This window comes from Hippopotamus amphibius, chromosome 11, assembly GCF_030028045.1.
Source record: "Hippopotamus amphibius kiboko isolate mHipAmp2 chromosome 11, mHipAmp2.hap2, whole genome shotgun sequence".
Taxonomy (NCBI): Eukaryota; Metazoa; Chordata; class Mammalia; order Artiodactyla; family Hippopotamidae; genus Hippopotamus; species Hippopotamus amphibius.
The window spans coordinates 30,804,328-30,819,264 of NC_080196.1; the positions used below are offsets into that span (position 1 = coordinate 30,804,328).

The 14,937-nt window shown below is 34.7% G+C and overlaps 1 protein-coding gene across 4 annotated transcripts in view; it reads right to left on the minus strand.

Annotated features, from left to right (window-relative positions):
- Window positions 1-14,937, minus strand: part of CD2AP (CD2 associated protein) — a 102,823-nt gene that overhangs the window by 25,700 nt on the left and 62,186 nt on the right. For all 4 annotated transcript variants that reach the window (XR_009047980.1, XM_057698933.1, XM_057698932.1 and 1 more), the window contains 5 exons: window positions 7,476-7,663; window positions 4,839-4,917; window positions 4,347-4,441; window positions 2,083-2,187; window positions 76-112 (listed from right to left, as the gene is read on the minus strand). Coding sequence is in view for 3 of the 4 variants with exons in the window: in XM_057698933.1 (XP_057554916.1) it covers window positions 76-112; window positions 2,083-2,187; window positions 4,347-4,441; window positions 4,839-4,917; window positions 7,476-7,663 (504 nt within the window). In the remaining variant the exon portion in view is untranslated. The remainder of the gene's footprint in view (window positions 1-75; window positions 113-2,082; window positions 2,188-4,346; window positions 4,442-4,838; window positions 4,918-7,475; window positions 7,664-14,937) is intronic.

A 14,937-nucleotide genomic window follows, 5' to 3' on the forward strand; every position in this document is an offset into this window, starting at 1 on the left:
AGAAGACCCAATTTCACCATTTCAGAACTTAAAAATATGAAAAACAGCAAACTGAATAATCTGTTTCTTACTTACCTAGACCCTTTGCAGGTGGTGGTGGTTTCTTTGGTTTCTATTAAAATAATAATTGTGAAAACAGTGAAACACTTGTATATTAAATATTTATAGTTAAAGTAAACTCTGATATACATAATCTAAGTTACATAAACATCTCTCCTCATCCCATTCCTGCCAAGAATTATAAAGTAATAAAATCCAAACAACTCTACCAAAGGTCACAGACAAAAAACATATTCTATTAGAACAAGTGCTTCTTTGATCAAAATTCAAATATTTCAAAAATTATCACTGAGTTAGATAAAGTTAAAAAAATGTTAATGATGACCAAAAAAATCCTGTCCTGTCTCCTCTATTTTTAGATTCCTGTGCACCATTTCACCTCTCTTTAGCGAGTTCTTTTTGCAGGGGAAGAAGGGGAGGCGGTGAAAGGGAGGGACTTTGTTTAAAAAGAAAAGGAGTAGCTAATAAATATATCTAGCTTTCACTCTTGGTTATTCAGAACTCTCAAAAAGATTAAAGGCAAAGGTCTGTTTTTCAATTTATTAAAATTCTCTTTGGTTTATAAGCATTCACTCACTTTGCCTTAAAAAACTTGAGACATATTTCTACGTATGTCAATTTGGTTTTTCCAAATTAAAAAATAACTGATAATCAACATTGCATAAACACCTAATAAAAGTCAAAAAGAGAAAATGTGTTCACTGACAAGAGTATAAAAATTTAAAAAAAAAAGTAGAGTATAAAAATAAAGCATATCTGAAGGCTGCTGAATTAATACTGAATGAAATCTAGCAAAGGAAGAATCTCAGACAGAGCAAGCCTTCATACATTACCCTCGTGTAATTTACTTTAAATGAAAGACTGCAAAGGTTAGAGATTTCTGCATTGGCTTAAATCAAATACGGTAGACTGTCTTGCTGCGGTGTGTCTGTTCTCCATATAATTCTTTCCCTCTAATTTAAAAACTTAATTAGATTCATCCCTTCATATGTGAAAAGGGATCAAGCTGTAGAAAAGCAAAAGATCACTGACAAATGGCTCAGTCTCACTTTATTCACTGTGAGATGTGAGACTGACACATTAAATCCTGTAAAGAGGCAAAGCCTTCTCACTCTTCCAAAAATGCAGTGTCAGAGTAATAGTAGTCAGTAGTACCATAAAATAAAAATTTTCAACAAAATCAAATAAAACTATAATTCCTTACAGTCAAGTGGTAATCTGTCTAAATAGTGATAGGAATATGATGGGAATATGATAACCTTAAGCAGAAAAAACACCCAGTTAGGAAAATTTATGGGCCCAGTTGTATACATTTCATGTGTCTTGGAGTTTATGACCCCTTCCCCTAATCACATAAACAGAACTAGGATAATGGTCAACAGTGCAGGGAGGCATTCACTGAACTTTAAAGCTCTTTGGTGATTATCTGAATGTTTGCCCACTTGCAAGGAGAAATTCTGAATCCTGTGAGCTAATTAACTCCTAAAAGAAAGGTATACAATCATGGGACTTACAGCCTGCTTTTGGGTCTCTCTCTACCCACTTCTGGTGTCTGTGCCAGAAGCTGTTTGTGCTCTCTTCTTAATAAAAACTGTTACTCTATGTGTATAAAAACAGATGATTGAACTTGGTGTACTCCCCCCAAAAAAAAAACTGTTACTCTGTGACCTAAACCTGAGCAACGACTTGTTATTGATCCCGGGGAGAAATTCTTTTCTTCCGGAGATCATGAATCCGCTCCCCTAGACGGATTTCACTGGCATCAATACTAAGGCCCGCCTTTTTTCTTTTAATTATAATAAAGTAATAAAATCTAAGTTAATTTTTAGTCTGGGGGAAAAAAAACAGGAATAAAGCACAGAACTGACACACTGTTTTGTTTTACCATAATTCAAATAACTTTCACCTGATTATATAAATCTGAAATCCCCTCAGGAATTACTCAGTAAATATGTAAAAACTTGCTTTTTAAGAAATATTGGCAAAAGGAATTATTATAATCAGTGAAAAAGAAAAGCTTACAGGAAAATCCTTATCCAGTTCATTTATCTGAACAGCAAAATTGTCTGGAAATACTCCTTCTTTACCATTAAGTTCACCCTTCCACCAGCCAGGTTCTCCAGTCTCCTAAACCGCAAAATGAAGAATAAAGATAATAGAGGTTTTCTCTAAACAAGAAAAAAGTTAGCAACAAAACAGGAAAATACTGAATTCCATTATTTTTACAAGGAAAAATAAAGACCTTAAGCAGACTCTGAGGTCCTCCTAAAAACATATATTGCCCACACATTACTTCAAGCAGCAGTTATAAAATTCAGTTTAATTTCTTAATAAGTCAAATAATTTAAAAATTCAGTTTACAAGGGTAAAAACTTCTCAGAGGGAGGAGAAAGGAAAAAGGAGAGGAAGCGAAGAGGAGAGTGGTGAGAGAATATAAATTTCCAAAGTATATTTTACCTTACGTTCTTTTCAACACTTTACATACCCAAAATTAATCATGTTATTAATTTGCTTTACAGAACCTTCTATCATTCCTTCCAAATACCCTTCCAGGAGAAATTAGGTGTTATCGGTTCAATCTCTGTGTCTAGTAAACATTACATGCACGGGGCGGGGGGGACGGGTCAAGATGACAGAGTAAGCAGACCCTGAGTTCACCCTCTCCAAAATTAAAACTATTTACAGTAGAGCACAATGAGAATGACTACCAGAAAAGAATTTCCACAAGTAAAGACATAAAGAAGGAACCACAATGAAATGGAATGGAGGGACAGAGACACAGTATAATGAAGACCCACACCCCTGGGGTGGTGATGCACAAAAGGATAACCACAGCTGCAACAAACAGCAAGTGTTGGGGAAGATGTGGAGAAAAGAAAACCTTCATGCACTGTTGGTAGGAATGTAAATTTGTGCAGCTGCTATGTAAAACAGAATGGAGACTTCTCAAAAAATTAAAAATAGAACTATCATATGATCCAGCAACTCTACTTCTTGCTATTTTTCCAAAGACAAAAACACTAATTCGAAAAGATATATGTACCTCTATGTTCACTGCAGCATTCTTTATAATAGCCCAGATATGTAAGCAACTTAAATATCCATCAGTAGATGAATAAAGATGTGTTGGTTTTAATATATATAATGTATATTGCAATGAATAGATGTATATATGCATATATGTTTTGTGAATAATGTTTATTACAATGCAATATTACTGTCACAAAAATGTATAAAATGTTGCGATTTGTGACAACATGCACAGACCTCAAGGGTTATTATGCTGTGAAATAAGACAGACAAATACAATCTCACTGATATGTGAAATCTATAAAACAAAAGGAATGAACAAACATAATAAAACAGAAACAGACTCATAGATACAAAGAATAAACTGGTGGTTGCCAGAGGGGAAGGGGTTTTGAGGAGGAAGGGGGTATTGGGGGGGTGACTTCCAGTTACAAAATAAATGAATCACAGGGATGAAATGTACAAGCATAGTCAATAATATTGCAATAACTATGGTGACAGATGATAACTAGAAATAACAGATGCATAGAAATATCAAACCACTATGTTGTGCACTTGGAACTAACATAGTGTTGTAGGTCAATTACACTTCAATAAGAAAACTTTTTAAAATTACATACACTAAACAATCTGTTAAGTCAACTTAAAATAATGAGAGAAACTTCAAAAATTACTTTCAAGGATTATATCAAAAACAAATACTTATAATATTTCTCTATTACAAATAGTTATTATAGGACGCTGCCCACACCCCAATACTATTCGGTTTTCTTTTTCCTTAATTCATTCCAAGTTATAAAACTGCCTCATTCTTTGAAATAGCTGCATCATTTTCCACAGTATGACATTTCATAACCATTTACATACTGATGGACATTTAAGTTGTTTCCCTATTTTTCCTCTTCTTCTTTTTATATTACAAACAATACAACAAACATTAGATGGGGAAAAAAATGGAATGAAGTGAAACAGGAAATAAGAACAGAACCCTGGGGGTGAGGGGGTATGGTTAGAGGAAAAACACAACATGATGGTAAAAATAATTCCCAATACATCAGTTGTAACAATGATAGACAATAAACATTTGCTTAAAAAATGTTTCTGATCACTTACTATGTGCCAGGTTCTCAGGTCACAGAGATAAACAAGACAAAATCGCAGTCCTTCTAGAGCTTACATTCTAGTGGGAATGCAAGACTACTGAAAAATATTTCTATGAATAAATTGACTCACTGAAAAACTGAGAAATATCTTACCTTACTTATCAACTGTATTATCTCCCCCTCTTTAAAAGTAAGTTCATCTTCATTAGTACCTTCATAGGCAAATAACGTTCTACAATATTCCTTAGCTACAATGAAAAATGTAAACAATGAAGCTTATATAAATTGGTTCTTTTAACAAATACTTACTAAAAGCCTCTATTTTGTCTAAAGAAATGTACACTGGAAGCTTTTAGAGATGACTGCAATACTTTTGGTCAATACTACATGCTAATTAAGTAACAATTTCAGTAATCATTCATTCAAACAGTTACTACGTGCCTACTGTGTTCTAGGCACAGTTCTAACTGTATTGGATACATCAGTGAACAAAGCATATAAAAATCCTTGACCTTATGGTGCTTATAACCAGGAGGATTTAATACTCCGATGAAGTAGTACAATGTAACAAATGTCTTCAACAAATCTAACAATATATTTGAGCTTGCTTCATTCCTAATATGAAAATTTCATTCAAAAACTTACCTTTAACTTTACCTTCAGCGTCTGTTTTTGTTACCTCCATACTCTGAGTTTTGGATCCTAGTGATTGTGCGATTAAGGGCTAGAATAGAAAGGATGGTGTCAACTATTTAAAGTTAGAACAAAGCTAATAATGTTAAACAAAATGTCCATTAACAGTTATCTAGCTCTTCCTAATGGTACTTATGGCCAGGTTAGTAATGCAACTGAAAACTCTGCCATGAAAAAGATAAATATCTGAAAAGTTACTTAACTGATAGCCCAGAACTTCGTTTTTAAAACTCTCTATCTTTAGGATAATAAACATACTCTGGTATGCATAAAACATACTCTGATACCCATAAATACCCATAATTTATTTTAGATGTTCTAAAATAAATCAAAATACCATTTGAAAATTTACCATGTACCAATCTCTAATAAGCACTTCACGTACGTTGTAATTTAATCCTCAGAACAATCTGCATAAAGTAGGCATTATCACTCACTCCTTTTATAGGTTAGGAAGCAGTTAAGTAACTGGCCCACCATAAAAGTAATTTAGTAGTGGAGCCTGGATTTAAACCTAGAAAGTCTGACTTCAGAAGGTGGGCTCCTAAACAACAACACTAAAAAACTTCCTTACCAGGAGATAGAGAAGAAAATAAAATCTTTATACTTACTTCATTGCTGCTATCAGAATGAAAACTTTCAGAACTTCCTAGGTGGCGCAGCGGTAAAGAACCCGCCTGCCAGTGCAGGGGACACCAGTTCAAGCCCTGCCCTGGGAAGATTCCACATGCCATGGAGCAACTAAGCCCGTGCGCCACAAGTACTGAGCCTGTGCTCTAGAGCCTGTGAGCCACAACTATTGAGCCCATGTGCCACAACTATTGAAGCCCACGTGCCTAGGGCCCGTGCTCTGCAACAAGAGAAGCCACTACAATGAGGAGCCTGCACACTACAACGAAGAGTAGCCGTCGCTTGCAGAAACTAGAGAAAGCCTGTGTGCAGCAAGGAAGACCCAATGCAGCCATTAAATAAATAAATAAATAAAATTTAAAAAATAAATTAAAAAAAATAAAGGAGAAAAATTAAAGTCTTCATTTCTTAAAAAAAAAAAAAAAGAATGAAAACTTTCAGGTAATGTTACAACCCTTTGTAACAATATATAGTCTAGTAGACAATTTTCCATTGTAATTGACTACAGTAAGTCCTTCATCTTGTACTGGTGTTTCCCTGAGTTCTCTCCTCAGAAGTAACACCACATTTGACTTTAGATTTCATTAGTTAAAAATCTGAACATACTGCTAACTTACCTATCACTGTGTGTTCTATTTATCTTTTAAGAAACTCACTTTAATTTCTCCTAATTTTAACCATCATATCTTCCAATCTGGTGTCACCTACAAACATAGCAAATGTGCTCCCTACTCTATCAACTCCTAGATCAGTGATCAAAGCAAGCCTTGCAAGGCCATCCTATACAGTAACCCTGAGACTACTCTCACTAACAACAACTCTTTAGTGGACATTAAAAATAGCAAATGAAAGATTACTGGTATAATCATTAATCAAAGTTATTCAATATAATCATAAACTTTAGAGTTAGACAGGGACCCCATATCACCTAGCCTATTGTCCCTCATAACGCAGAAATTGCTTCTAGACTTTCCTAGCTGTTACATGACTATGCAGCACCATTCCAACAAGAATTCTAATCTTTACCTTTAAAACCAAGATTAATCAGGCCCATAATCTTAATGCCAGACAGTCACAGAGCTAGGAGAGGCAGGACAGAAAGTACAAGTTCTTTTTCCTGAACCCAAATTGTTTTTACATGAGAAAATAAGTAACAAGCTGGGAAAGGAAAAAAAAAAGTTGAAACCAACCATTTTAGGAGAAAACTTATAAGTGAAATGTAACTAAAAAGGGCAAGTAAATACTAAAATATTTAAAAATCTTATCAGTTAAATTAGATATACAAACAAGTACTACAAGGGAAACAATGCTTTAAGAGTCAAGGGACAAGCCTCCTATTGAAGTAAGTACTCAATCTAATCTCCAAGGTACATTAACCAGGAACCACAGACTCTTAAATAAAGATCCCAAAGATTGTACTTATTTCCCCCACAAAATAAAAACAACAGTTTATTTTAAAATCTCTTATTAGTATGGTACATTCACTTTGATTTACCTCACAATGTCAGTGAAATGCTAATAAAAAATAAAGTTCTCCATACATCTAGGGCTAGCGATTAGTAGATTTCACCACTGCTGAAAATCCAGAGGGAAGTTAAGCAGAATTCATTTTAAAATGGTCCATTTTAGGCCCTCTTCAAATTGAAAGGAAAAACACAATCTTAGCTTTAAAAGGAAAACAAAAATTTGCCTTTTCTATTTTTAAACTATGATAACTAAAAACTTCCACTAAGAAAAGTTTGTGTTTAATTTATTCCCCCAATCCAATTTTATAAGAATCAAACATAAACATTAAAGTTAATCTTTTAAACAGTTTCTCACAGTCTTCTTATTCATAATCTATTATTGGCAATCTGAAAAATGAAAAGGTAACAGAGCTGCAAACTAACTTTTACATTTTAAAAAATGCTTAATGAGAGAATGAACAGGGTTAATCTAAGGAAAGTTCATCATTACTACCTTCTCTGGTTTTTTCTCTTCTGTTTCACTACTGGATGTTCTTGTCCTAAGTTTCACGGAGCCTTCTTTAAAAATATCTCCAAATCCAACTCCTCGGATTTTCTTTGGCTGGGTGACTGGTCCGGGTGCAGCTTCACTCCCAGTCCCCAGAGAGGGTAAAGGTGAGGTAGACCCAGTCAAAACAGTTTCTGAAAGGATAATTTGTTTTTAAAGAATGACACCTAAAATCACAAAAACCTTGACATTCCCCTTTCATAGTAATTATATTCTATACCTCCTAATAAAAAATTGTAGAATAAAAATAATAAAATGACTGAGTACTAAAACATCCCAAAGAGTAAGATGCACTTTATACTGATTGTGTGTGTGTGTGTGTGTGTGTGTGTGATGGTGTTTAAAACAATTTTAGGTATTCTTAACTAGTAAAATGCTAATTGGAAATTGAGGAAATCATAGTGTACCAGGTCCTTAAGAAGAGCATATCAAAATTTGCAGCTCTTGGGACTTCCTTGCATTAAGACTCCACACTCCCAATGCAGGTGGCCCTAAATCAGGATTACATTTTATTTCTTACCTTACTTATCTTATTTAACCTTGCAACAGTTGTCTGACACTACTGTCCATGCCCTCCCTGAAACACTCCCTTCCCTTGATGACCACTCATTCATACAGACTGCCTCCTGGCTCTTTCTCAGTGCCTTCTTGGTCTTTTTTTTAGTTACTCTATCTCAGTCTAGACCATAAACATTGCTGCACAGGATTCTGTCTTAGGCTCTTTTCCTTCTTCATCCTAGACATTCTCCCTAGGTAATCTCATCTAGCTACATGGTTTCCTGTACCACCTAACACAGTGTCAAGCCCCAATTTTGGACATCCACCCAAAATTTCTTTTTAAGGTTTCAGACCCACATATACAACTGACTGCCAAATATCTTCACTTGGATGTCCTCACACCCCTAGAGGACTCAGTTAACATCTTCTCCCAAAACTTATCCCTTCTCTGCAAATGCCATCTCCATCTACCCAGCTTACTGACCAAAGATCTGGTAGTCACTGACACTTCATTCTCATCATTCTCCACATCCCATTATCACAAGATGCAGTTCTTTATACCATCTATTTAGCACAGGAATGCCACCATGTTTATCCACTCCCATGATCATTCCTCTAGTTCAGGCCTAAATTATCTATTTCTACCTAAATTATCAAAACATTCTCAGCTGGTCTCACTACCTCAGTCTGACTCTCTTCCAATCCACTCTTAACACTGCTACCAAACCACTCTATCTAAAAAGTAACCTCATCATTTTGCTCCCCTCTAAGGCTTCTGTGACTTGATTACCAGTTTTGTAATACCTTCTTAAGCCTGACCCAATCATTTCTCCAGCCTCAAAACTTACCACATCCAGCTATACGCTCTATAATCCCTCTAAATTGAATCTCTTTCAGGAGCTTGAAATTGCTCTGCTCTTTCCTGACCCTCTGCCATAAACCTGCCTAGGGTTCTCCTACCCATTCTGAGATCTCAATCTGTAACTTCCCATGGGACGCATTCCCATACATCCTGCCCAGTCTGAATTAGCTCTATACACATCTATAGCACCCTGAATCTTCCTGCCACACATATTTCTCATGCTGAATTATAATCACTTGTCTAACAGTCTTCTTTCTCCATGGACCAAAAGCTTCAAATATGGGGAATAATCAAGACTATGGTGCTCATCACTGTGTTCCCAGAAACATGCACAAGATGCTCAACAATAAGCACTTAATATACTGAACGAACAAATATATGAATGTTGAATTAACTAAATAATAGTATTTATATTTACAATTTCCCTTCACTCACTTCAACTTTTAAATTTCAGGTATGGAAATGCACTGAGTCCATGGGAAATGCCACTGAATCCACATATCACTGCTCCTATTTCTCACAGGGGTGAAAGTACACGAAAAAGTTCTATAGGCATGACTAACACAAAAACAAATGGGCTAAAACAGTGAGAATTACCTAATATCCACATTCCCACATGTTAAAAAAAATAGTAAAGTAAAAAGATTGGAAGAAGAAAATTCCAGTTGTGATTTTACCACTCAGTGGTTAAATCTCAGTTACAATTTCTTCACCTTTAAGGTGGAGGTGACACTAACTTCAAAAATTATGAGGACTTAACATGACAAAGTATTGGAAAAGTTCTCTGTGCACCAAAAACCACCATTCATTCATTCATTCATTCATCTACTAAGCAACACTGTGACACAGTTTTAGAAACTGGGTATGCATAACAGTGAACAAAATATATATTCTAATATGGGGGTAGACCGACAATAAGAAAATAAATAAGAAATAATAACAAATGTATCAAGGAAAGATCAAAGAAGATAACGGAATTAAAGAATGGGAGATAGAAGCTTTTCGTTGTTTCATACAGAGCTATTAGGAAAGGCCTCACTGAAGAGGTGACTTCTGAGCAGAATGCTCAAATCAAACTGAAAGCCATTAAGGATATGTCAAAGAACATTCTGGGCAAACACATACAGCAAGTACAAAGGCTGTGAGACAGTAAGAAGACTAATAAAAACAAAGGGGATGGTTAAGTAGGAGATAAAGTCAGAGAGGTTGGGGGGAGACGTTTGGGAGTGCCAGATCTTGGAAGGTTCTACAGCCCCTTTAAGATGACTTTGGCTTTTACTCTCAGTGAAGCAGACAGCTACTGGAGGGTAAGCACTTTAACATTCAGTAGGAAGGTACTGGCAAATGACAGACTATTGCAATTATACAGAAAAAGATAACTTACACCAGGGTAGCAGCTGTTGAGGTGGTAAAAGAAAACAGACTCTGTACATTTATTAAGTAGGTGACTAAGTCTATTACTGAATCAAGTACAGTGTTTGGCATTAAAAAGAAGAGTAAAGATGAATCTAAGTCTTCGGTTTAAGTAAAGGAAGGATGGAGTTGCCATTAACTCAGATGAGGAAGACTGTACAGAGCAAATTTGGGTGCAGAGGAAAGAAGACCAGTTTTGACCACCTTAGTTCAAGACGCCTATTAGACATCGAAATGGAGATTTTTATAGGCTTAATGTGGGGAGAAGACATAACAAGGGAAGAAAATACCAGTAGATATAGTCACTGGCCTTATTAAAAAGAAAGAAAATTGAAAGCAAGTCCTACTTGGCAAATAAGTGGAATCTGAAAGGTGGCAAAAAAAAACACTCTAAACAAGAAAGGCCAAGAATATTTGACAAAATGAAAGGGCAGTCATTTCATTATAAAAACTGAAACATAACACTTCACTAGAGAAGCAAAGCTTTTCCTGAAATTGACTACTAAAAAGATATTAATCTTGAGATTTTATAAAGAAACCACTGAGTAAGAGAATAAATTATAAATTCACCACTTTCCTATAAAAAAATATAACAGGGGCTTTCTTATAGCTTTTATTCCACAGTTCTTCAATGAAAACTGAGGGCATAAAAATAAATTACTCATAAAGGCTCAGGTAATACTGTCCACCTACTATCTAGAGTCAGAATTAACCTCTTAGCAGTAACAGCTAGAGTTTAACTGGTCAAACCATGAACATCATCTCAAATACTTCAGTTTATTTATTAAAAGAAGAGAAGAGAAGGGCTCTACTAAATGTAAAGGAATGTAAGAAGAAACTATGTAAAACAGACAAATGCAGTGGATATGGCATTCCAATACTATAAGCAAAAAAAAATGTATAATAAAAAATAATTCTTACAACAGTTACCAGAAACATATGCTATTTACTGATTAAAAAAGACTGTCAAAACACCAGTTATACACAGAAGAAGTTATATTTCATTAGAATACAGGAACAGAGGACTTCAATTCTCTAAGTCATAATGGATAAGATATCAAACTCTTAAAGGATTCTATGCCTTTATCACTGAAGTTCTAAAGAACTTATAAAGCACTCACTTCCTGGCATTTACATCAATATGCAAAAACTTTCTGCCTAAAAATTAGAGTTAAAAAAAAAAAAAAAGAGGAATTACAGCATACTTCAACCACTGACTTCCCACCCCATAATCACAGAGCTCCACATTTAGAATGCACTGTTATTGTAAAGGGGTTAAGCAAGCAAGGAAGCACATTTTTACCAGATATGACTATGCAACGTTACTAAAATTCAAATAAGGCTGAATAGTGCAAGGAAATGCCCAAAGTATTTATAATTATGAAAGTAATGAACTACATCCAAATTTAAATTTGATTTCTTTTCCTAGTGATCCCATATGGACTTTAAATTTTGTACATATTTTAAGGGCTCAGTTTACAAGGCATCATAAAGATTATTTCATTATAAGCTTTAATTTGTACTGAATTTTAATGTTAAAAATAAGTATCAAAAAATCTAATACCTGTGACATGCACCAGAATTAATTCAGGGGACAGTCTGCAAAGTAATTACTGTATCATTAAATTTAAGCCAGATGTTTTCAGTCTTAGGTTTGTTCTCTAGCAGTCTTTACAATCCTTAAAACAGAAGTTCTGACTTCAGAATTGATACCAAGTATTCTCAAATAGTAAGTGTAACATACATTAGTAAATGACTCCTCTATTTTATCTTTCAATGGAATCAGCACCTGCACTGAAGAAGACTGATTTGTGTCCCAACCCCACCCCACCTCAACTCCCAGTAATTAAAACTGCTCTAATTCAGCGGTCCCCAACCTATTTGGCACCAGCAACTGGTTTCATGGGAGACAATTTTTCCACTGACGGGGCAGGGGGAACTAAGTTCTGGAACTAAGCCCCCCGTGGAACCAAGGGATGACTGTATTGATTTCTGAACCATGAGAATGTATTATCTAGTTGCATGCATGTGTGTATGAACTAAACCATGTGAAATAATATGTAAAATTTTATTCATATGATTATTATACTTTTCAGAATGCATAGCTTTCATCTACTTCTCAAAGGTGTTTGTGAATCAAGAAATATGAAGAAAAATACTCTCACCCTTTATAATCAAAATGATATGTCAGTTAGAAACACAACAGCCACCCACAAATGCTGAATGATCACGTCCTTGATTCTGTTTTCAAAGTACAGTGCTCTTAACACAAGTAAGCTAACCAACCAGAGCAGAGATTCACCTACTCTCCCGAGAAATAAGCAGTATCATTCCCTTGTGCTCCAGCAAGCAGGTGACATAATCATTGGTATGAGAGGTACTGGTTCCATCCATAAATTATGAAGTTTGATTTACACTATTTCTCCCCAAAGTGTTGGCACTATAAGAAGGCACAAAGGAACAGGAGTGAATATATAAAACTCTGGAATAAAAATTCAGCAGATCGTAATTTATTCATTTTTGGGACCTCTGTATTAAGCAATGAGGAAACAAAGAAAAGTAAGGAGTAGTCTCATCTATAAATAGCTGACAGCCTATTGGAGAAGGAAGATGTATAAATATGTATAATAGGTATATAGGTGCCGTGATAAAAGTCTACATGGAATGACCAAAAGGACTTCAACAAGGGTGCCAAGATCGATCAATGGAAAAAGGACAGCCTCTTTAACAAACACTGCTGGGAAAATGGAATATTTACATGCAAAAGAATGAAGCTGGACTCTTATCTTCAACCATACACAAAAACTTAACTCAAAATGGATTAAAGACCTAAAGATAAAACCCAAAACTATAAAAATCCTAAAACACAGGAGGAAAGCTTTATTTGACAGTGATTTATTAGATATGATGACACCGAAAGCACAGGCAACAAAGGAAAAAATAGACAACTGAGACTGACTACATTAAATTTAAAAACTCAAAGGATACAATCAACAGAATGAGAGAAAATACACACACATCATGTATCTGATTAAGAGATTAATGTCTAGAACATACAAAGAGTTCTACAACTCGAGATAACAACAAAATAACCTGTTTTTTAAAACAAAGGACTTTAAAAAAGACATTTCTCCAAAGATGATATGCAATGGGCAACATACGAAAAGATGCTCAACATGACTAATTATTAGAGAAGTGCAAATCAAAATCACGAGATATTACCTCATACTCATTAGAATAGCTAATATTAAAAACAAACAAACAAAAAAACAAGTGTTGCTGAGGACATGGGAAACTTGCACACTGTTGGTGGAATTGTAAAATGGCACAACTGCTATGGAAGAAAGTATGGCATTTCCTCAAGAAATTTAAAACAGAACTACTATGTAATCCATCAAACCCACTTCTGGGTATACATCCAAACTGAAAGCAGGGTCTGCAAGTCCATGTTTAGCAGTATTATTCACAGCCGCCAAGAGGAGGAAGCAACTCCAACATCCATCAGTGAATGAATGGATAAACAAAATGAGGTACATACATGCAATGAAATATTGTTCAGTCTGAAAAAAAAAGGAAATTCTGTCACATGCTACAACATGGATGAACTTTGAGGGCATTATGCTAGATGAAATAAGCTAGTCACAAAAATGGCAAACATTGTAAAATTTCATTTATATGAGTTATTTAAAGTGGTCAAATTCATAGAAACAGCAAGTAGAAGAGTGGTTTCAAGGGTGGAGGGCTTGGGGGATGACAATGAAGATTTATTTAATGGGTATGAAGGTTTCCTTTTGCAAAATAAAAAGGTTCTACAGAGCTACATGACAATATGAATATACATAACACTGATAAACTTTACACTAAAAAATAGTTAAGATGATAAATTTTATGTACTGTGTTTTTTATAACAATTATTTTTCCAAAGAAGTCTATATAGAGGAAAACTAGGGAAAGAACAATTAGAGGGGAAAAAGCAGGAGTTCAGAAGATAACATCCAAGCTAAGATAGCTGCAGTCAGAGATGCAAATTATATTTCTAATGTTTCTTGGGACACTTCTGAGAAAATGAAAATTTGAAGAGTAACTTTTTTTTAAAAGTGACAAACAATGTATCATGTTCACAAATATCTTCCAGTGCTTGCGCTTAGATCATTTTACTCTAGATTCAAATATACTTCAGTTCCTATTTGTCTTATTTAAGCTTCTGGACCACAGGAGGGATTCCATACCCTCACAAAACCAACACAGCACTTAGCACATAAAGGCTGAAGAAATCATCACTTGATTAAACTGGTCTCTACTTCTTCCTAAGTTCATATATTTTATTCTAAAAATTAGAGCAGAATTAAAACTATTCATCAAACTAATTATACCTTCACTTTATTATTTATTATTACTAAAACTGATCTCTAAAACCCTTACCTGAAAATTTGGTATTATTTAGAGTTAACCAGCAAATTTTTCTCAATATCTCATCCATCATTACTAGATCTCACTACTACATCCACTATATACTGTTTACTTCCCAAAACAAATTAATATTTTATGACTATGTAAAGTAACTCATTTTTCCCCATCACTTTTCACTTTCTAAAATTCCAGTCTCTTCTATCTTTTCAGAAATTGAATTCATGC